The following is a 22,365-nucleotide window of genomic DNA, read 5'->3' on the forward strand; positions in this document are numbered from 1 at the left end:
AATGAACACGTGCATATGTAAAAAAAAATCATAAATACCAAAACTGTCAAGTATAAAATGTAATTTATGTCAATGTCCCACATTCAAGTTAATTTGAAACCACCCACAATTTAGTTGCCAAAGAGGTTGATATAGCCACTTAGAATTGCCCTGAAAAAAAATGGAAATCGTATTCTTCCACACTTACTATAATAATAAATATACATTTTGTATCAGCAGCATTCTCAACCGCCAGTCGTCTTCATTTGCCTTGTCTTGTACAGAAGAGCTCCATACCCCCCCCCCCCCCCCATTTAGCCGACATCACTTGTGAACCCCTGCAAAAACGAACACAGCAAAAGACAAAGATGCACGTGACAGGTTAAATGCGTACCGTATTTTCCCGCATATAGCCCGCATACGCATATAACCCGCAGACGCATATACCCTGCAAAAGTAGCGTTTTGTGTAAAATAAATTTCAGATAGCCCACACCTCCATATACCCCGCATGCATTCATATCTTTAACGTCGTTACCGCAGCTTAATTCCATCAAATTAATGCGAAGTTTACATTTGTAATACATTCCACTATCAATTGTTAACATTTAAATCCTAACGTGCACAAAGAAAAAAACTAGTCGGAAACGAGTGAACTTAATACAGCAAATAAGTAACAAAAGGAAATATCCAATAAATAAGTAACACGTAACTGGTAGATAAGTAAGTAGTCTTAGCACTGGTAGATTGTGAACTGCGCAGACAATAGCGACACTACGGTAACGCAGTTGCCTCGCCCCCAACCCCCACCTCCCCCCCCCCCCCAGCTGCCCCACCCCCCAACCCCCACCTCTCCCTCCCCCCCAGTTGCCTCCCCCCCAACCCCCACCTCTCTCCCCCCCCCAGCTGCCCCACCCCCCAACCCCCACCTCTCTCCCCCCCCCAGCTGCCCCACCCCCCAACCCCCACCTCTCCCTCCCCCCCAGTTGCCTCCCCCCCAACCCCCACCTCTCTCCCCCCCCCAGCTGCCCCACCCCCCAACCCCCACCTCTCTCCCCCCCCCAGCTGCCCCACCCCCCAACCCCCACCTCTCCCTCCCCCCCAGTTGCCTCCCCCCCAACCCCCACCTCTCTCCCCCCCCCAGCTGCCCCACCCCCCAACCCCCACCTCTCCCCCCCCAGCTGCCCCACCCCCCAACCCCCACCTCTCCCTCCTCCCAGCTGCCCCACCCCCCAACCCCCACCTCTCCCCCCCCAGCTGCCCCACCCCCCAACCCCCACCTCTCCCTCCCCCCAGCTCTCCCATCGCCGGTAAACAAAGTGCGCCCACTTCAAACATTGTCGTTTCATTGTACAAACAATTCGAATAATTAAAAACGTGATAACATGTGCAATTTTAGTGTGAGTGGTTTATTCAGCAGTGCTTTAGTCAAAGGTAACTGTTGCATAGTGGATAGTCCTACCATGAAAACATTAAACGAGTTATGACATGTCACACGTGTAAAATATTTGTGGGATAGCCCGCACCTCCATATACCCCGCAGGGTCTTGTTTTGTTTGTAAAAAGTGGTATACCCCGCGGGTTATATGCGGGAAATTACGGTAATTGAAACCGTTCCGGGAAAAGTGGGGTTGGGCCAAGACGCACAGCTCAGAGGGACTTTAGCCGATGACGATCAAGAGCCATGATGGAGTGGTAGCTGAGGAATGGAATTTGTCACGGAGAGCATCCATCGAAGAGACGGAGGCACGAAATCGACTCTCGTGCTACGGTGGATTGAATTCGGGACTTTGCTGCGAAGATCACAGAGGTGTGCAATCGTTGAAAATTCGTCAATTTTAGTTTTGTTGTCTAAATCCATTCGGGGAGTCTTGGTCGAGTTTTATCAACGACAGATTCGAGGTGACACCCACGGGAAGAAGGATATTTTTTTTCATAATGATGATAGATAAAAATATGAGCTTAAAGAATAAACAATAAAAATGTGTTAATGCCACTGTTAAACTAAATGTGTCCTGACTTTTTGGCCACCCTGTGGTAAAGTCATATTTTTTTCCCGATGGTGACCTTCAAACGAATCAGATAAATATAGCCGTGACGTGTGGGCGATGAGAATGACGAGCTGGCTCCAGATTTTCCCGCTGACTTTAATGAGCCGAAGGAGACGACGCCGATTGGTCTTGATTAAATCTAATTCGGGACGCATTTGGATGGGTTTTGTTCGCGTTTGTTGCGTGTGCTTGTTACGGTTACCTAATCAACTGACACTTTACAAACGAGTGACATTTGGACGGAAAACGCACGCGGCAAGTTTGACCCTTTTTAAATTTCGCAGCAACTCCACAACGCGTGGACTCTGCTCAACGCCCGTGGTGTGGAACTCACCGTCAGCATCTGAGCTGTCCGAGTTACCTTCCTCAGACTCTGCAACCTCCTCCCCCTCCTCATCCTCCTCGTCGTCCTCATCCTCTGCATCTGTCAAGGCGTACCGTGAATGCGACACCTCGCTTCGTACCGGGGCTTCCGGACAATCGATACAAGTGCAGCGCTTCGAAACCACTCGTTTGAAACTGTGACTGTGAGCGAATCTGCGTCACAACTTCACACCTCACACACCCGCCCCCACCCTCCTCACCCAGCACAACGAAGTGGCTGATCATGTACAAATGTATAGCATCAAAGTAATCTAAATACTCATAAACGCACGTTGATTCTAAATGTGGAGGGCAAAAACCGGAGCGCACGGAGAAAAAAATATCCACGCGATCACGGGAAGAGAGAAAGAGAGAGACGCAAAATCCTAATAAAATATCTTGACTTAAAGCTTTCGTGACTGCAGGCATTGAAATTTTTGGGTCTTTCGGTAAAGTCACGTAGATAGGTAAAACAAATATAACACCTGAAGACGACCGCTTGTGTTGCGATTAAAACGTCGTCGTTTTTTGTAAAAAATATTTTAACCTATCTACGTGACTTTACCGAAAGAACCAAGAATATCCAAACATACAGCAGGCGTCAGGCTCAGGCTCGAACCCCTGAACCTCCCGTAGACCAGGCGAGGTAGTTAACATCTCTGTGTTGTATTACATCACATTTCAATATTTTACTAGGTTATTTAATTTTCGTGTGCCTGTATACTCCTCTCTATGTGTGCCGTTGTGATGTCTGTCTGCTTGTATGTCGGTCTATAGTTTTCTAGTTAGATTTTTGTTGCTATTTCTTTTATGCCTGATGATGATTGCTTGTGTTGCAATCGAAACGTCGTAATGTGTTGTTTTATTTTGATTTATTATTTTATTTTTAGACGTGACTTAACCGAAAAGAACCAAAGAATAATTCCTGCAGTCACGAAAGCTCCCAAATTAAGAGTTAACATCTCCTTAGCCACCGTGGCACCCCACCCTCCGCCACCCAGCTGGGAGTTCTCACCTTTGCCGAAGTCAATGCCCCTCACAGCCTCCTGGACGTTGTCCAGGTCGACGAGGAAGTGGTTCATGTTCTCGTAGCCCATCTCCATCTTCGGCATTTCGGAGCCCTTCGTAGCATCGACGACGCTGCAAAGGAAGTGCGCTGGTACGGTTTGCTGAAATTTCACCCGGCGAAGTGTGGTTGTGAGAACAAATGCTGCTGGACAGCGTTGGGCTGGAGGCTCAAAGGCATTGATTGGAGTACACAAACTATATATGTATACAGTTATTTTATGAGACGGACTGAAGTGTGTTCCCAAAGTGAAAGGGGATGACCTTGCCAAGCATATTTGGCAATCCGTCTGCATTCACTTAGCAAGCCCGACTCTGCTAAGGAGATCAGGAAGTTTACTTTCTTGAAACAATTCTGATATATATCATTGGTCTGAAAGGCACAAAGGCTGATGGATCAAAACATTGTTATTCTCATGTGGCGATACAGACGGAAGAGTGTTCATTTGATTACCTACTTAAATATCTATCTCGACGTGTGCCTGAATTACAAATATCAGTGACAATATTAGGGATAGATAGAGTTGAAAGGAGACTTGGATATGGAACGGACAACTCACCTCTTCTGAAGAGCGCTTGCACTCTGTAAATTAAAAAAAAACACAACATTAAATTCGTGACAAGGATAGTTTTGTATTTTAAAAAAATGTATCACCATCAGCGCTCGGATATATTGTCAAGTCCGTCTGCACCATAACAATCTGACAAGCAACCGATGAAAGAGACGCATCACTGTATCTAAATAACAATAATCTACTGCTGGATGAAGGCCTCCCTACACCATGTCAGTCATCAAGGCCATTTGACCATACTACACCATGCCGGTCATTGTGGGTTAGGTTACGGGACTGGTTCAAATATCACCTGCCACCGATTCAAACTCAGGTCACCAGGTTCACAGCGCAGATCACTAACCACTGCGCCAACACTCCCACTCGCCGTGTCTAAAGTGCCCTCCTGTGTTCCGTATCCACTTACCCTAACGACATAAACATAAAAGAACTGTCTAGAGATGACGCTTGAAATTACGTACGCAAGCGTTTTACATTTTTCATCAGTCAGTATTTTTTGTCGATGGGCCTCAACTCAGAGTGACAAACTGAAAATGTGAAGAGGCCTGTAATTTTCTCCCTTTTCCCTGCACGCATCTTCATTTAAACGAGCCAAGCCACGTGTCCTGCAAATGCATATTGCATATGCAGGCATCTGTCAATCCACTCGTGGATTATGATGATGATGACACCACCGAAGCTTTTTCGCCAACCGTGGCTGTCGTTTGCCCGCACGAGTACGACGTGGCCAAGACAGAGGTCCAGGACATCGTTCGCAAACAAAGTAACGGAACAAGCGACGCATCTAAAATTCAACGAAGTTTCTATAATCGCTCAGACATCGCCCGTCACCAATGTCAGCCTCGGCCAAGACTCGAACTCAGCTCGCCGCTCACCGCACCGCCACCTCGCCCCCCCCCCCCGCCCAACCAACAGATTCTGACGAGCGCGCAGAGACGAACGGTGCTGACCTGGAGAAACGCCGCAGCCTCGGGCTCCTCCATGGCCTGGAAGGCGGTCTCCACCAGCTTGGAGGCGGACTGCAGGTGCTCGTTGTACTGCTTGACGAGGTCCCGCACGTGCTGGTTCTTGTCCTCCTGCTCCTGCGAGATGACCATCAGCATCTCCTGTTTCCTCTCCTCCAGCGCCGCGTACACGCCGTCGAACTGCTCGCACAGCATCTGCTTCTGCACTCGGCTGTTCTCCTGGAGTGGCGCCCACGCCGCGGACAGAGCAGGGCACGAGCGACAGAATCGGCGTTAATTTTCGGTGGGAACGTCAGCGGTTTTGCGGGGTGTTTTTTGTTGTTTTTTTTTGCTCCACTCGCTTACTCGCTCTCTCAGTCTCTTCGCGACAACTTGTGGAATTTGAGCAAGGTCGTCGTGTGTGTGTGTGGATTCTCTTTAGTCAGCTTTAAAAAATGAATATTATTTGAAAGACCAGACAAAGTCCACAGGATAAGACTTGAGAGAATTTATCCACGGCTATCCATCGACGAGACTCGTGGTAGGACTGCAAAATGAAAATGCCGAGTCGGGGTCTGCCTGCCCAGTGGCAGCGCGGTGTGCTTCGAACCGGTCCCTCCGGTGTTGTGCAATGAATTAATTGGGGCCCCTCTGCCCGGCACGTGGGCTTGTCGGAACCGCGGCCTCCGGTGCAGTTACACCGCCTGCACACTCGACAGCTAACGCCGCTGTACGGGTTGTCTATTTACAGTTACGTCCATAGGTTGACCTTTTACGACTTCAAACGAAGCAGTCCTCATTTGATGAACCCTGGCCGGGTTAATGGGCTGATTAACACGTAGGCTTTCGCGACCAATATCATCCATAATACAGGTTTTTGTTAGTTAGATCTCGTAAAACATTATTTACGAGATCTAATTTTAAAAAACCTGTGTTATAATGGACTGATACTCTTAGGGGTTTTTTTTTTTCGGTAAAGTCACGTAGGTAAAATATTAAATTAAAAGTTAATAAAAGTAATATTATTACTTTTATAAAAAAATTGAATTAAAAGTTAATAAAAGTAATAGTATTACTTTTATTAACTTTTAATTTAATTTTTTACCTACGCGACTTTACCGGAAAAAAAAAACCTAAGAGAATGAATCCTTGCAGTCACGAAAGCTTCAAATCTAGAAATAATGGACTGAGTTGATAAAAAAAAAAGTTTAAACCCCACTACAAATCCACTGCGGGATCTTTGCCCCGGTTACGTGAGACCAGCGTTCTTTAGCCGCGTCAGCCACACTGCAGCACAACGGAGACTCGGTGAACGCAGAGAGTATCCGGAGATCATCGCCACTGGGGGTGATGTCGTTTTCATTGTCACTGAAATGACGGTAACTACGCAATGTCCGACGTGGCACGAGTGGGCAAAGTGCCCCAGCCGAGAGCGTCACGGCCCGGATTTCAACAACGCTGCGATGAAGCAGCACGTGTGTGTGTGCGTGCGTGTGTGTGCGCGTGCGTGCGCGTGCCCGTGCCCGTGCGTGTGTGTGCGTGCCCGTGCGTGTGCGTGCGTGCGTGCGTGCGTGTGCGTGCGCGTGCGTGCGTGTGTGTGCGCGTGCGTGCGTGTGACAACGGGGCGGGGGAGTGTCACACTTACATCGATGACTTTGCAGCTGTGCTCCATCTCGCTGATCATCAGCTGCACCCTGTCATTGCTCGCCACCAGTCTGGAGATGGAGTCGCTGAGGTCGTTCTGGCAACAGCACAACAACAGCAAAGAAAGGCGTCGAAGGACACGGGGAGAGAGGGGGGGTGAACTTGGGCACTGTCTGTCCTCCCATCGCGCCGCGTGATTTTCACGACGCGAATTGGATGCAACGCAGTGAATTGCATTCGGGGGAACGCATTTTTTTTCCGCGAACGCGGTTGCGAATTGGATGCAACGCGATCGAGTGAACGGAACTACATCGCAGCGTGAGTTGGAATAAGCGGGTTGTAGCGGCTTCCACGGTGCATCATCACGCAAGGCGTCGGGATGCTGCTGGATGCTTCTAGATGCTACCCACGCGCCTCGGTCTTTGTTCAGCCCGCGTACGCATCTCACCGTGTTATCGCGGGCTGCGCATTACCCTATGATATTTTATTTATTATAACACGATTTTTCCATAACGCGGTGTTCTTCAAGGACGCGACTACCGTGCAAACGTACGTGCACTCTCTTACATGGGGGGGGGGGTACAAAGGTCCAGCCATGCAATAGCTTACCCTTGGCATTGCTGGCGGAAGTGCATCCACCAGTTGGTGGCTCGAGAGGGCATTTGATCTACTCTTTCACAGCTCACCAGACACTCAAGCAAGAGGTGGGTGCACCCACACCTCACCCCACCACGCGCCATCTGTCCTGATAAGACTGCCTGGAATTCAGCGCTATTTTGTTGAACATCGCCGATGGGGAGACAAGGGTGCGAAACGGAACTGGCCCAAACCCAGCCCTCATCGAGTGCCATGTCAGCTTTCACCAGAATCAGAATCTTCATTTATCCTGGAGGAATCCGAAGAGCTACAAAGCTCTTTTTCATAGACGTCCAGTAACTGGTACCCTCAACAGCATGTTTTTCATCAATTTTGAAAGCAGGTAAGCCGGGTGGGTTTCTTGAGCGCAACATTTAGCACGAGTGATACTAAAAAATAAACATCTTACCGTTGTGTGGTTTGGCTGGACCTTTGTATTAGCTCTACTGAAGTGAAGGTGGGGAGGGGGGGGTGTCTGTAATGACTGGGTGGTGGTGATGTTGGTGGTGGTCACCTTGTGGCTTTTATAAACGCTCCCCAGGGGGGCCACTTGGCAGTCCTTGTGAGCTCCGAACACCTTGCACAGAGAGCACGTGGGCACGCTGCAGGTGATGCAGAAGATGTTGATCTTCTCCTCCACGTGCTCCACACACATCGGGTGGTCCACCTTTTTCACCGGCCTGTGGTTTTCAACGGCACGCGAAAGACAAAAGCCTTCATTGCAAGCTTGTTGCTGGCGAGCACTGATAGATAGATGCATAGATACGTGACTACATACAGGGTGGTTCAAAAGTCAGGACACGTAGGGTTATTTCATTTAATTTGACGCTGCCCTTAGCAAAATAATTGCTTATTCTTTAAGTAATTTTTTATTATTATTATCTATTTTTCTTCTTCCGTTTCGGATGAAATTTGTTTTTTTTAAGCGTAAAGAACACGGAATATAAAATAACGAGTGCATTTATGTACGATGAAGAAGGCAGCTGCACATGTTTAAAAAAAAAGGTCCTAAATTAGTTTCAAAAGATTATTCGTGAGTGTATTAATGTTAATTGTAGCCGGTGTTGAATATGTGTCAAAATAAATTCAACAGTAACACAAAATTTACGTATTAAAAATATATATATAATAACCCTATGTGGCTTGACTTTTTGGGCCACCCGGTATAATGTCAGCGCGGTTACTGTGTGCAGGGACAAAGGCACAAATGCCCCCAAATTCCAAGTGTCCGGCGACAATCAGCACTCCTGGAAGTGCAATAGATAGAGAGTTCACACTCGACTGGCATTGAGCAGGGTTTACAAACAACTTTAGGGAATCCCAGGAGATATAACTCGAAGCGAGATGTATTCTTGTAAGTCGGAGTAGCTGTGTTGTCACGTAACAGCCAGCACCGGTGCAATTTGCTGCGACAGTCTTTTTGCAGGACGTTTCTGATTATAGCTGCCTGTAATTGAAAGGGCAATTAAAATATAACATTAAATGTAACAGATGAACGGCATACATTTGCATCCATGCTCCTATGGTCGGAGTAGTAACGGCACTGTGCATAGGGAAACCAAGCACACGCGTCGGATCCCACGTATTTCAAGGGGCCTAAGATGAATGGACAAAATTGGAGTGAACCAAACATCAGCTCGAGTTCAAACCCCTAATGAGCGTGCATGTTTGAACAGACGCTTCGTTCGTTTAACCCATGCATGTCCTACTCGTATCCCTCTCGTCTCACTATCTATCTACCTCTGGTCTGCATCTGAAAGGTGTGTGTGGTGGGTGGGAACGCAGACGGTCCATCGACCAGTCATCTCAGTCAGTCAAACCCAAGCCACCTTTTTTGGTCTGACCCGTCACCTCCTGCCAGCGGGCGTTCGACACGTTCAGGTGGCCTTAAAGTGCACATAGCCTGGCTGTTGTTGTGGTTGTTGTTGTGGTGGGTGGAAACACATGATGCTTAGGGTCCCCCCCCCGCCAGCACCGAGTGAGTTCTAGGCTGATTCACGTTTGCCAGTGTGTGACACCGCGCCCCCCGTGGTCACTCGCCTGGTGGACTCTGTCTTGTAGATGTCGATGATATTTTCTACCAGCAGGTTGCGCTGCAGGCCGTACACGCCGTGCCGGTCCAGCACCACCTCGTGGCGACACGAGGGACAGCGGAAACGACCTCCGGACGTCACCGTGTTACCCCGTGTCACCATGAACGGGTTGGCGGCCTGCGGGCGAGCGAAACGAGCAGGTGAGCACTCGGGAGTGGGTTGACTTGAGTGTAAGTGGGTGAGCGAATTTATTGAGCCGGGTGAGTGAGCGGGTGAATGCGTGAACGAGTGGGAGAGTGAATGAGTTTGTGAGTAGGTGGATGGGTGAGCGTGTGAGTGGGTGAGGGGGTCGGTGAATTAGTGAATTGACGAGTGAGTTGGCGAATTGGTGTGTGGGTGGGTGAGTGAATGAGTGGGTGACTGAGTGAGCGAATGAGTGGGTCAACGAGTGAATGAGTGGGTCAATGAGTGAATGAGTGGGTGAGCGGGCAGATGGACGAGTGAAAATGATGAGTGATTGAGATCAAGTTAGTGTTCTTTAACCAGGTGAGAAGTCCTGTTTGCAAGAGTAATAAAATACAGCAAAAAAGAAAGTATAAAATCAGCCCCAAAACAACGATGTCGTATGAGACATCAGAAATATTGCCCGAACATAAATCAATGTTCGTAATACATTCCCTGTCGGCTCGGGTAGATTGAATTTATATTGATCGTGTTACAATTTCATTAATTAGTTGCCAAGGGGAACACATTGTGGACTCAACCCTGGAGTGTGACCTCGTTTTAAACAGGGGTTATATATACACTCAGGCGGAGGACCACAACGTTAAACACACTTCAAGTAAATATTTAACGCTGAACAGAATTACTAAATACGTGATCTGCTTATCGTATGGGTTTGTGTGCGTTTTTTTTTATTTTTTGTTGCATTGCATGGAGTCCCAAATTTCACACGGAGTGCTCTTGCCAATAACATGTGGTCCTGGGTTTGCTCCCTTAACTGGTTCTTGATCATATTGGTCTGCAAAGCCAATGTAGACAGATGGACCGTAACTGATTCCATCATTAGTTTGATTTGTGTTGATGCTGTATGTATCTTTGCCTACCATACATTCTGCCCCACCTCTGACCGCCTCCACCCCCCCCCCCCCCCTATGTATATGAGAAATGGCTGCGAATTTCAGATATTAATTGTCACTGCTATTAAATATTGTACCAATTTTTTTTTACAAGGCTCTACACATTTAGAAGGGTGGCCTAAACTTCAAGGGACGACGTGGAGGGGACGGGGGGGGTAATTGCCCGCCCCCCGCCCGCTCGTCCGCCCCTGCAGGTCTGTGTAGTTTGGGTGGGTGGCACTTATAGGCGAGGGTGGAAATATGGGAGAGGGGGAAAAAAGTGGGGGCCACAGGGAGGCCATGCCACAAATTACACTTACAAGCGAATGTTAATTAACCTTCCACGTTTATCAGTGAAAATTAGTCAAACGTGGAGGCATCCCAAGTGGGACGCTGTGATCAAGATTAAAGCAAGTATGAGGAAAAGCCCAAGCGCGTCATTAGACGTTTAATGGGTTGCGGAAGGCAGAGCTAATGGGAAATGCTGGAAAATCCTGCCTACTCACGGGCCTAATCTCAGAGGACCTCCGTTCTTCACCGCTATTTTAAGCGAGGCGAAGTGACAACTCCTGAGCAGCTGCCTCTAAAAACAGATTTCTAAATTGCTGTCTCTACGTGCAAGTGGTTGAAGGGCAACATAGAAAAAACTACAATCATATATATTTGTCGGAAAATTAAGGTGGTCAACATTTTAGGAAGGAAAATCATAGATTTGTCATTGAAGTTAAATACTGTGAAACTCAGTGTTCTGCAAGACAATGCCTTTCATTTACTTCTCACACGAGGTAGATCATATATTTAAATGCATACTTTTACTATGTCTCTGCTTCTTTAACATGCAAAGTAAAACATTTCAATTTGAACCATTGTAGGCCAACTTTATGGACAATTAAAAAGAACACACACCACTTGAAAGTACTTGTATTTTAGTAAATATAAAAACGTGTGTTTATTTAGTCGAGCAGTTGTTACGTCTTGATGTGAAGCTTTCGTGACTGCAGGAATCCATACTCTTTGCTTCTTTCGGTAAAGTCACGTAGATAGAAAATAATTAATAGATCACGACGTTTCGATCGCAACACAAGCGACCGTTTTCAGGCGATGTTATGATTATGCTGATAACAGTGACTCGTTAACTTAATTGAAAAACACTTTAAAAAAAAAAGTAAATACAAAAAAAATTCCTCACCTGGAAAACATCATTGGCACACTTTCTGCAGAGGTTGTGCTGGCATGGCAGAATGACGACGGGTTTGGAGAAAACCTCCAGGCAAATCGGACACATGAGCTGTCTCTCCAAGTTCTCCAGGTTCTCCGTGGGTTTCAGTAGCGACGAGTACTCCATTGTCAACGCAAGAGAGAGAGAGAGATCTGCTCCCTTTCTACTCGTGGAGTATTAGCAGCAGAAGTTGTAAGTAGCAGCCGCAGCAGCAGCAGCAGCACAGTCGCACCGGCTTATGCTGACCACCTCCCTTTTTCTCTAACGTCTTATCCTTGGCGGATCGGATTCCCTTATTGTGAGTAGCCGCGAGTTGCTTTCGCCTTCAGCTGGATTCTGAGAGCCGTGCACTTTGCTGGCTCCCTATTTAAAGCCCCCAGGAATCACATGGTCTCTGCGGCACCAGATGCCATTCTCCTTATACGTACCGTCCGGAATTCGCCTGGGGACAACCGTGATGCAGCAACAGCAGCGGCGGCGGCGGCGGGCGCGCGACAAAAAGTCACGAGCCTGCCCCAGTCACGCGACCGGCGTCGTGTAAAAGTATCCCAACCTGAATTTTTTTTGTTTTTTGGAGTAAACAACGTCGTTCATTCCAAGCAACGTTGGATCTGGATGTTCCCCCCGCAAGTTGAAAAAAAAATACACGGGGCCACGCTGGGTCTCGAGCTCAAAACACCGAACGGTGTTTTGAGTGTTTTGATTTTACGCGTGTTGTTGCCTCTGGCTGGATGCCTCCACTCCCAGGTATAGATTTGCCAATTCTACGAACTGCTCGTGATCCGTGGGGGCCTTTTGCTGATGGCATGGTATGGGCTCACACGTGTTCCTGGCATCATTGCTGGGGGGAAATTGGAAGAAAAACACTCCCCGGGTGCCAGAGTTCCGCGTGACGTACAAAGTGTCAGCGCTGCGACAATTGTTGATACCGCGGTATGTTTACAAGTCCCATAACTATTGTAGCTGCCCGGGAAAGGAAGACCGACGTAGAGTCTAATGACGTTCAAGATGGACTGAGAGGTTGAAATTTGGCATTCATATTTGAGTCTGCTTTGATGACGAGTTGAGTTTGAAAGCTGGCCTCTTTCGTTGATGTGCCCCCATAAAATCACATCCAAGATGTTGATTGATTTCACTCAAGGACTGGGTCAGTTTAAAGTTATAAATTACGTTAGGCCTCAAGCTAAAACACTTACAAATACATGACCCTCATTGTCAGTGAACAAGGAAATTGTGCCCCCCTTGGGGTGCAATACTTCAGTCGATAGAGAGAAGGTAATACCTGCTGCTACCAGTTGCTCATGAAACACGTGATTTTACATTCATAAAAATCATTCTAGTCGTTGATTTAAAAACAAAAATTACGAATTAAAGCCGTTGTTACCATTCAAATAATTACAATACAACTCTAAAACTGAAACACAATGACTACAATAATTTCAACACATGCGCACAAAAGTTGTAACTGAATATTTATCCTTTGTATCACACGCACAAAGGCAAAGACGCCCCATATAGCCTTAACAGATTGTTGGGGAAAGTGCTGTTAGCGAACACATATGAAGGCCATAACGGCGCAAAGGGGGTGGGTGGCCATCATCACGCCCGACCACCTTTGTCTCCCCAGTGGCGATGTTTACACACCACACCAGGTACTCATTTAAGGCTGAGTCGACCTAGGGAAGGCCCAGGACCGGTTCAGATAATCGTCACGGGTATTGACCGTGAGCGGGAATCAAACCCGGGTCGCCGAGTTCATAGTGCAGCGCGCTAACCGCTACACCACCGCTCCCCATACACACACACCCTCACACTCAGACACTCCGACACTCACTCACACATGCTTTTTGTGATTTCCTGCTCAAACGAGCATTGAGGCAGTGCGCATCGTCTGTTCACAACTCTTGAACCGGTGGTGGAAACTCCACATTCCCATGGCAGGGGCGAATATCCGCATAGCATAACCGCTCTTGACTTCCCCACAAAGTGGTACTCAATTTACGCAACCCACAACCAGGATTTGAACTCGTAACCTCGCTCTTGCGAGCCGCTCGGTATATTCCGCTGAACCACAAACACACTTCGTAAATCTACTATAATAGAGGTTTGTTTGGGTTAGATGGTGTAAATATAAATGTGTCGTTAACTCCGCCACCACCTAACACAGTAAGGTTTGTCATGTAAATAGAAGGTGCCAATTCGTTACTAGTTCAGCACATCGTGGGGTGTTGGAGAGTAAAACCCACAGCGTTTGCAATTCGTGTACCCTGACGTTTCGCCGGTGATTACAACAACCAGCATCATCAGGCGACAGCCAGAGTTGTTGAGAAATCCTCTTGTTTCCGTCTTAAATAGAGGTGGTCAATGTGATGTCGTCACTTGTGAGCCAATCAAGTGCGATCTAACCACCCCCCCCCCCCCCCCCAAAAAAAAAATCTCAATCGTGGATAACATTGCTCGCCAAAGCTTTACGCGTTATACCGACACTTCGTAAAATAACCAAATGAACACGAATGAAAAGTGCCGCGTACACCGAACATCTCTCATTGTTCATTTCACGTACACGCACACATCTCTGGCACAAGGCCCCCCCCCCCTTGTAAACACCCACGTGACCCACACCGCCTTGCGTGTGCGTGGGATGCACGTGGTGATGCACCCTTCTCGGAGTGACGCGTCACCACCAACGCGTTGTTTGGACACACCCTTCATGATCGTTCGTCAATTATACACTGGTCAACACACTTTTTCTGGCATAAGATATTCCAACGGTTTTAATGTAATTTTGGGGTGCTGATTCCAAATCTGGCATCAGTTTTTGTCTATCACATCAGGTTTTTGAGATATATCAAATATTGCATTTTCAATAAAAACTGCGGAAGAAAAATATTAAATAAATGTGGATATCTACATAAAATGATATCATAAACTCACTATCCTAAAAATACAGCAGCATATTTTAACACTAAAGCAGTCACTGACTCGCAACAACTTGCAATCATAAGTGACAGCGTTAATTTCTGGTAAAATCAATGAAAATGGGGTATGCCGATAGCATAAAAATGAGATGTGATAGAGCAAATCAGATTTGGAATCAGCACCCTGAAATTAGTCTAAAACAGCTGCAAAAGTCCAGGCCAGAAAAAAATGATTTTTTTTTTGCTGACCAGTGTACGCCGCTGTTCGGAAGAAAAAAAACCTTTCCCGGTGTTTTTACAAATCGGATTTCACGCCCCGCTTTGCGAGCGGAAGTGGCACCTCGTCTTTTTTTTAATGTTCACGTAAATTCTCGCTTGCTTCTCCGTTTCCCCGACGCCAATCGACGGCTCGCATTCGTTCGCTCCTCGAGGCGGCGGCGTGAACCTTTCGACCGAAACGCCGAAAGATCTCGGCGCACTCAAGCCTTCAGTTTGCAGTTTCATGTATTAGGTATAGCCCTGTGAGCCATTCGGCTCTTGACTCGGGTGCAACCGCAACAAACAAAAACATGAACAAGAAAACATCTTAAAGTGACTACTCGCAAACAGAAAAATCCAGGAAAAAACAGCAAAGTCTTCCAGAAAAAGCACCGTACACCAACGCTGTGTGCAAAAATCCCAGTGGGATGCAAGTCAAACAACAACAACAACAACCATAAGACAATTTAAAGCTACAATGCGTGGAGTAGACCTCTGAGACACAATGGGGACTGAGGGTGGCAGGAGCGAGGCAACGGCTGGACAGGAATAGGGTGGTGATCGCATTAGCCAAGTCCGAATATAGAAGCTCAAGCATGGCAACACCGACGGCCCAACTGGATCTGCCTCCCGTTCCTATTGGCTCCAGATAGCTACTGCTGCAGCCCATAGCGTTAGGGGGTTCGAAGGGGGCTGTGTCACCCCCTCCCTGCCGGCCCCCTACCCAAAGATAAGGCCAACCCACCCACCCACCCCCCCCCCCCTTCATAAATTGTTACAATCTAAAACACAATGAGAATTTTCAATAGAAATAGGGGGGGGGGGCGGGAGCTTGAGCAGAGAAAAAAACAGCAGAATGAGTGATTTACAAAAGCGGGTCATATCGTTTACCCATTCCGCGTGGTGTTTAACGTTCGCTTAAAGTTTCTTGAGCGTTGAGTGTGACGTGACCTCCCCCCCCACTCCAGAGTTTGTGTGAGTGCAGCCCCCCCCCCTTGACAACGTCTTGGCCACAATGAGGGCTACGTGGCCTCCCAACCATCTGCACCATTTTCCACTCTCGGCAGTGTTTGGTTATCGACCAGCGAGGGATGAATCGGGCTGGGCAAGGTGAAGATGAGAGGCACCTCGAAACCCCAGTGTGTGTGTGTCAGTGTGTGTGTCAGGGGAGCGGTAGTGTAGCGGTTAGCGCGCTGCGCTATGAACCTGGCGACCCGGGTTCGATTCCCGCTCACGGCTAACACCAGTGACGATTATCTGAACCGGTCCTGGGCCTCTCCTAGGTCGACTCAGCCTTAAATGAGTACCTGGTGCGGTGTGTAATCATAGCCACTGGGGAGACAAAGGCGGCCGGGCGTGGTGCTGGCCACCCACCCCCTCATGTACCGTTCCTGCCTTCATAGGTGCTCGCTAACAGCACTTGCCCCTACAGTCTGTTAAGGCTATACGGGGGATATTTGCTTTGTTGTCAGTGTGTGTGTCAGTGTCAAGGCCGTAGCCATGGAGTCAACATTGGGGGGGACCAAATCTTCGAGAATGTCTGAGGGTCCCAACCCAGAAAAATATCTAAAATTGAAAACTCATTCCTGCCTAAAATATCTAAAAATGCACTAACACGTGGGATGGACTTTTTTTTTTTACAAATAATGTCTAATAGTGTATTGCATTACATTGCTCTGTTTTTTCTTTTTTTACCATTTCTTGTTTCATTGTATGTAATGTTTGAGATTAGGGATTCATAAAGTACAACCATAACCACAATCATATAAACATAAATCTATGCATTGATTTATATGAAGACAAGTCCAGATATTGTGGCCAAGGTTTAGCAAATAATTGTTTTTATTTGCATAGCATAGCAATTATTATTACTTTTTATATTTTTTATAGCAATATATTGGTGTCGCGGTTAGCACGCCGCGCTACGAACCCGGCGACCTGAGTTCGATTCCCGCTCATGGCCAACACCCGGTGACGATTTTCTAAATCGGTCCCTGGCCTCCCCTAGATCGACTCAGCCTCAAATGAGTTGTTGGTGCAGTGTGTAGTTAACATCGCCAGGCGTGGTGCTGGCCACCCACCCCCTCGTGTGTCGTGTCGGCTTTCGTAGGTGCTGCTCGCTAACAGCACTTGTCCCAGCAGCCTGTTAAGGCTATATGGGGCATCTTTGTCTTCGGTGTTCACATCTCACGATGTCCCAAGAAATAATGAGCCGATACTTGTGAAAGTGCCTGTTAGTTTGTCCCTCCGGTTTGTGAAGGGAGCCCGAAGTTGTTTTATTTATACGGCCGCTGGGTTTGTCCTCACAGACAACACCGAGATGCCCTTTTTGTCCCAAATGTGTCCCCCCGAGTTTATAAAAAATAAGGGGGAGGGCAAGCCAACTAAACTTAGGTTCAGATCCATTTACTTTGCCACACGAACAGACGTGTTTATCATGTCGAGCGGTTGAATTGAACGCACTGTCTACAAGAACAAGTTTAAAATAAACGCTAGCCCGAAATGGAGTTTGCCATTTTCTTCAACAGCCTGATGGGGGTGGCTCAGACAGCGAGAGACTCCAACTCGTGACCGGAGACGGCCTCCAGCCACAACTCCGGCTGGAGGTCAACCCAGCCCCAACTGGAGGTCAACTCAGCCCCAACTAGAGGTCAACCCAGCCCCAACTGGACTCATCACCACCACGGTGGCGAAATGTTAGCTCCCTCGCCAGGTGTGGAGGAGGTTCATGGGTTCGATCCCAACCCTGACGCCTATTGTATATTTGGACTTTGCGTGTCTCTCTCTCTCTCTCGTGGCTCGTGGTCACGTGTATTTTTTACAACTGGGTTGCTCCGGTTTTCCCCTCCACATTTAGAGTCAACATGCATTTCGAATAATTTGGCTGCTCTCAATCTGCACGTGATAATCCACTTCGTTGAGCTATGATTTGTGGTGGTCAGGTCGCTTCTAAAAAAAAATAACTACATTGCTCAGTGGGCCTTGGTAAAATAAAAAGATAAACACCATCAGATATTTTCAAACTCGTGTCTCGACGCTGAGATTCATCGCAAGCCCTTGCGATGCCACAAAGCTCCACCTTCGTGGTGGCCGTTCTATCCGGCAGCCTCTCTCCCTCCTTTGTCTGCCACTCCGTCGTGACTCTCGACCACACCGGCCACCTCCCCTTCTCGTGACGCGTCCTGCCCCAAGCCCATTTCGTCGTCTCAACAGTCAACGCGATGTCTCCAACGTGCACTCCCCCTCTGATATTTCTTCTCCTCTTCACGTCCCCTCCCCGCGCTTCTTTTCAGACATCACTCGCCCCTGGCGTTAGCTGTGGCTGGGAAATGAACATTCAGATTGGCACCTTAAATAAATAGAATTACAATTTCGATTTAAAGCTTTCGTGACTGCAGGGATTCATCTTCTTGGTTCTTTCGGTAATTACAATATTTAAGAGCAGCAGCGCTTACTTTTTTTTTTTACATTTTTAGCACGCAAACCGCACCGAGCAGAATCGGCATGGACATTGCTTGGAGACGCAACAACACCCAAAGCCACAAACAGCAATTAAGCAGCAATGGAGTCACCCAGAGCAACGTGTTGACGAGTGACTCATTCGTAATAAAAATAAGTTGAGAGGCCAACCCTAGGTCCGACGAAGTCAAATAGACAAAGGGATTCACTGGCTCTGTGATTAACTTAAACCGATTCAGGGCCAAATTGTTCTTTGTCGTGTCAAGGGGCCGTCCATAAATGACGTCACGCACCTGTGGGGGGGGGGGGGTGGTCAGACATTTGTGATGATGTGTGACGAGGGGGGGGGGGTTGAGAAATGTGACGTAACATCAAAATGCGCAACTTTAAATAAATATAAACAACACGTTCTACTTAATCAAATAGACTTTTTAATACATGTTTTCTCCTACAACATCAGAGTGCAGCGCCACATTAAATACGCACTACAATGACAATAGTTTAAAGCGATTTGAAGCATGTTTTATTTTTTTTTGGGGGGGGGGCAGAGCTTTGTGACGTCATATTTGAGGTGGGGGGGGTCTGACTTTTTGTGACGCCGTGTGACGAAGGGGGAGGGGGGGGTTAAAAATCGTCCAAAATCGCGTGACGTCATTTATGGACGGCCCCTAACGACACGTGGGCACATTTAGTCTGCCATGAAATAGCACGTGGAGGGAGGAACGGTGGTGGCTCGGTGCGGCGAGCGCCACGAGACCGTCCAGGCTTGTGTTGAACTCCCCGGGCGTGAGAGGGCGAGCGATGTATCCGAACTGGTCCTGGAGCCCCCTCTCCTCCTCTCTCTCTCTCTCCCTTTGGCAGCTCACACTGACCCACAGGCCCAGTTCGTGTCAGATGGGGTGGGCAGGAGAATGATTGTGGGGTGGGGGGAGAAGGCGCTGTGATGGTGATTCAACGCTAATGAAAGTAACTTTGGCGGGTGGCATCTGTGAAAAATAGTTTAATAGCTCATCGGATTCCTCCAGCATGAATACGTATTCTCATTGTGATATGCAGGGTGCTTCAAAAATGTGTTTTAACACTTGTGAGAATTTGCAACAGTACCACAACAATTTTTTTTTTAACACTTGTGAGAATTTGCAACAACACCAGATTCCAGGCACGTGTTGATTGTGATGGCGAGCAAATGGAGACTATTTGACGTTTTGAAGCGACAGTATTAACATACATTTGTTATCACATTATACAGTTCATATTCTTTATGTTCGATCGCCCTATCTGGCCTCTCTCTGGGTTCGATAAATAACATAGACGAAGATGCCCCGTATAGCCTGCAACAGACTGGTGGGGCAAGTGCTGTTAGCGAGCACCTATGAATGCTGGCACAGCACACTCGGGGGTGGGCGGTCAGCACCACGCCCATCCGCCTTTGTCTCCCCAGTGATGATGTTTACAAATGACACCCGGTACTTATTTGAGGCTGAGTCGACCTAGGGGAGGCCCAGGACCGATCCAGATTTTCGTCGCCGGTGTTGATGGCGAGCGGTAATTGAACTCGGGTCACCGGGTTCGTGACGTAGCGCGCTAACCATTGCACTACCGCTCCCCAAGTAGTAAGTTTAAATAAAGACACGGTTCAAACCCATGTATATCTCACCGCGAGTCATATCAGAATATGAGTTGGAGCCATCATAATTGTACACCTTCATTAACACAAATAATCCAGCTTGCGCAACATCTAGGCAGCGTTGCATCATATTCTCACGGGGCATGGGACACACCACCATTTCCATGGCACAAACATTGACAATCAGATGCTCTAATGAAGACATATCAGCTGCTTGGCTAAAACAATGCCACTGCTATTCATTTGTATGCCCTCTAGCAGGAGCTGGTGATAGCAATTCACGGATATATCTACGTTGGATTTCTTTCGCACCGTACGTAGCCTTCCGTGCTAATCGGAGGTGCGGGGGGGGGGAATGACAACAGCCTGAGCACATAGAGCAGCTGTAAATAAATTGAGTTTTCAATCATTCACGATTGTAGCAGTTATCTTTCAAACGAATAAATGATGTCCTTGAAAACACAAACTTGTTTCAAGAGAGGTTGCAATTAAGTAATGTTTTAAAATGTTTTTTTTTTAAACACGCTTTAATGGAATGTACCGTACGAGTAATGGAAGAACTCCACGACTCCAGGAAGTGGCCCCGAAGGTTGCCATAATGTAAGCCGTGGGAAATTACAGCCAACGTCAGTTGAGCGTGGACAATAAGACCCAAGCAGAAACATAACATATACAAATGAAACTTTTTTTAATAGAATATAGTATTGTAATCAGTATGACATAATCATACCAAGTTTGCAGTCGATACCACATTGAGAAGTGGGTTAAAATTGAGTTACAAGATTTGAGGATACGACAACAACAACAACAACAGTGAGTTAAATAAAAGCGTGTCATAATAAAATCTTCTCATTTCGTTACTGTTTTGGGAGGTTCTTCCCTTCCTGGTTTTCCCCAAAAACTGTCACCCACAGAGAATTGCATTCGGACATCTGACACTGCCCGCTTGTATATTTGGAGTTTGCATGTCTCTTTCTCTCTCAGAGGCCTGCTTAAGGCGCGGCTCCGGCTGGAGCACGCATACCACACACATGTTGGTGATGTGCACGTCTTCTTCGAACGCTGGGGAGCCGGACAAGCCCCTCTCTGTAGCAGCGTGGACGGCACCCTCGTGGTGTTCACCTTCTGAAGCGCTCGCTCGTCACCGTGGCGTGCGCGATGACCACCACCACCACCACCACGTGACTTTTCTTTCGTGTTGTGCGCGGTGCTTTTAGCGCCACAGCGCGTCGATTTGTAGAGTTTATTTTCATTCGTTTGCTGGTGACTTTGTGTATTTCATATCGAAATCGCCTCCAGTGCTTTTGCTGCTGGCGGCAATAAAAGTTGTTTAAAAGTAAAAAAAAAGTCTCTCTCCCCGCGGTCGTGTGGATTCTTCTTCGGGTTCCCCCCGGATTTTCCCTCCACATTTAGAATCAACATGTGTTGTTGAGCATGTTTGGCTGCTATAAATGTCCAAGCGATAAGCCACTTGATTGGGCTATCGTTTGTGGCAGCCAGGTCGCTTCTGAAAAAATAGCTGTACAGTTCAGTGGGCCTTACCTGGTTAAAAATAAAAAGTTGAATCGTTGAGTTCCACCTTTGACTGTGGAGCGGAAAAATTGGAGGAGGCCATCGTTAACTGCTGCCCATCGAGGCCATTTAGCGATGGCAAGGGAAAAGCCTCACTTGAGTCTAGGTACTCTTCATTCAGGAGGGCCATGTCAACTGTTCACAGTACGGGGCAACGTTTCCACGTGTGATTCCAATTAAGTGACTTGTATGTCAACGTGTCCGATCAGAATACGAGTTGGAACCACCGTAATTGTGCACTTTCATGAACTCAAATAACCCAGCTTGCACGACAACATCATCTCGGCAGTGTAGCATCACATTCTTATGTTTTTTCGGTAAAGTCACGTAGGTAAAAAATTAAAATTAATACAAATAAAATAAAATCACGACGTTTCGGAGGCAACACAAGCTTCCGTCTTCAGGTGGAACCGTCACAGCACGATAGCTGTGACGGTAGCTGTATCACTTGATACAGCTATCGTGCTGTGACGGTTCCACCTAAAGACGGAAGCTTGTGTTGCCTCCAAAACGTCGTGATTTTTTATTTTATTTTTATTATACTTTTATTAATTTTAATTTTTTACCTACGTGACTTTACCGGAAAAGACCTAAGAATATGAATCCTTGCAGTCACGAAAGCTTCAAATCTAGAATTAGCATCACATTCTTACGGGGACATGGCACACGTCACAGCGCGTTGTGCCAGGCTAGGTGCACCTCGAGGCACCGAGAAGTGTAGAGGTCTCTGGCTGCTGACGGGGAGGTCACGTGGCGGACCCAGGTGCCATGGGTGAGATGTGGAGATGGTGGAGATGCGCGTGACGCGAGGTGGGTGAGGTGAGGGAGGGAGCACTGGGGCTGTTTGGTCAATACCAGTTACATTGTGTGTGTAGGTTTTCAGCTGTGGGAGGAAACCGAAGAACCCA

General features: G+C 47.4%; 1 protein-coding gene across 1 annotated transcript; it reads right to left on the reverse strand.

The window, feature by feature from the left end:
• Positions 1 to 296: 296 nt before the first annotated feature.
• On the reverse strand, positions 297 to 12,021 carry LOC144935753 (tripartite motif-containing protein 55-like). The gene is made up of 9 exons (XM_078862499.1): positions 11,594 to 12,021; positions 9,294 to 9,463; positions 7,768 to 7,933; positions 6,619 to 6,714; positions 4,980 to 5,213; positions 4,018 to 4,040; positions 3,408 to 3,532; positions 2,364 to 2,453; positions 297 to 317 (listed from the first exon to the last, which is right to left on the reverse strand). The coding sequence occupies exons 1-9, from the start codon at positions 11,747 to 11,749 to the stop codon at positions 304 to 306; spliced, it is 1,074 nt and encodes a 357-aa protein (XP_078718625.1). The 5' UTR covers positions 11,750 to 12,021; the 3' UTR covers positions 297 to 303.
• Between the last annotated feature and the right edge of the window lie 10,344 nt (positions 12,022 to 22,365).

The sequence above is a fragment of the Lampetra fluviatilis genome, chromosome 14 (assembly GCF_964198595.1).
Source record: "Lampetra fluviatilis chromosome 14, kcLamFluv1.1, whole genome shotgun sequence".
NCBI lineage: Eukaryota > Metazoa > Chordata > Hyperoartia > Petromyzontiformes > Petromyzontidae > Lampetra > Lampetra fluviatilis.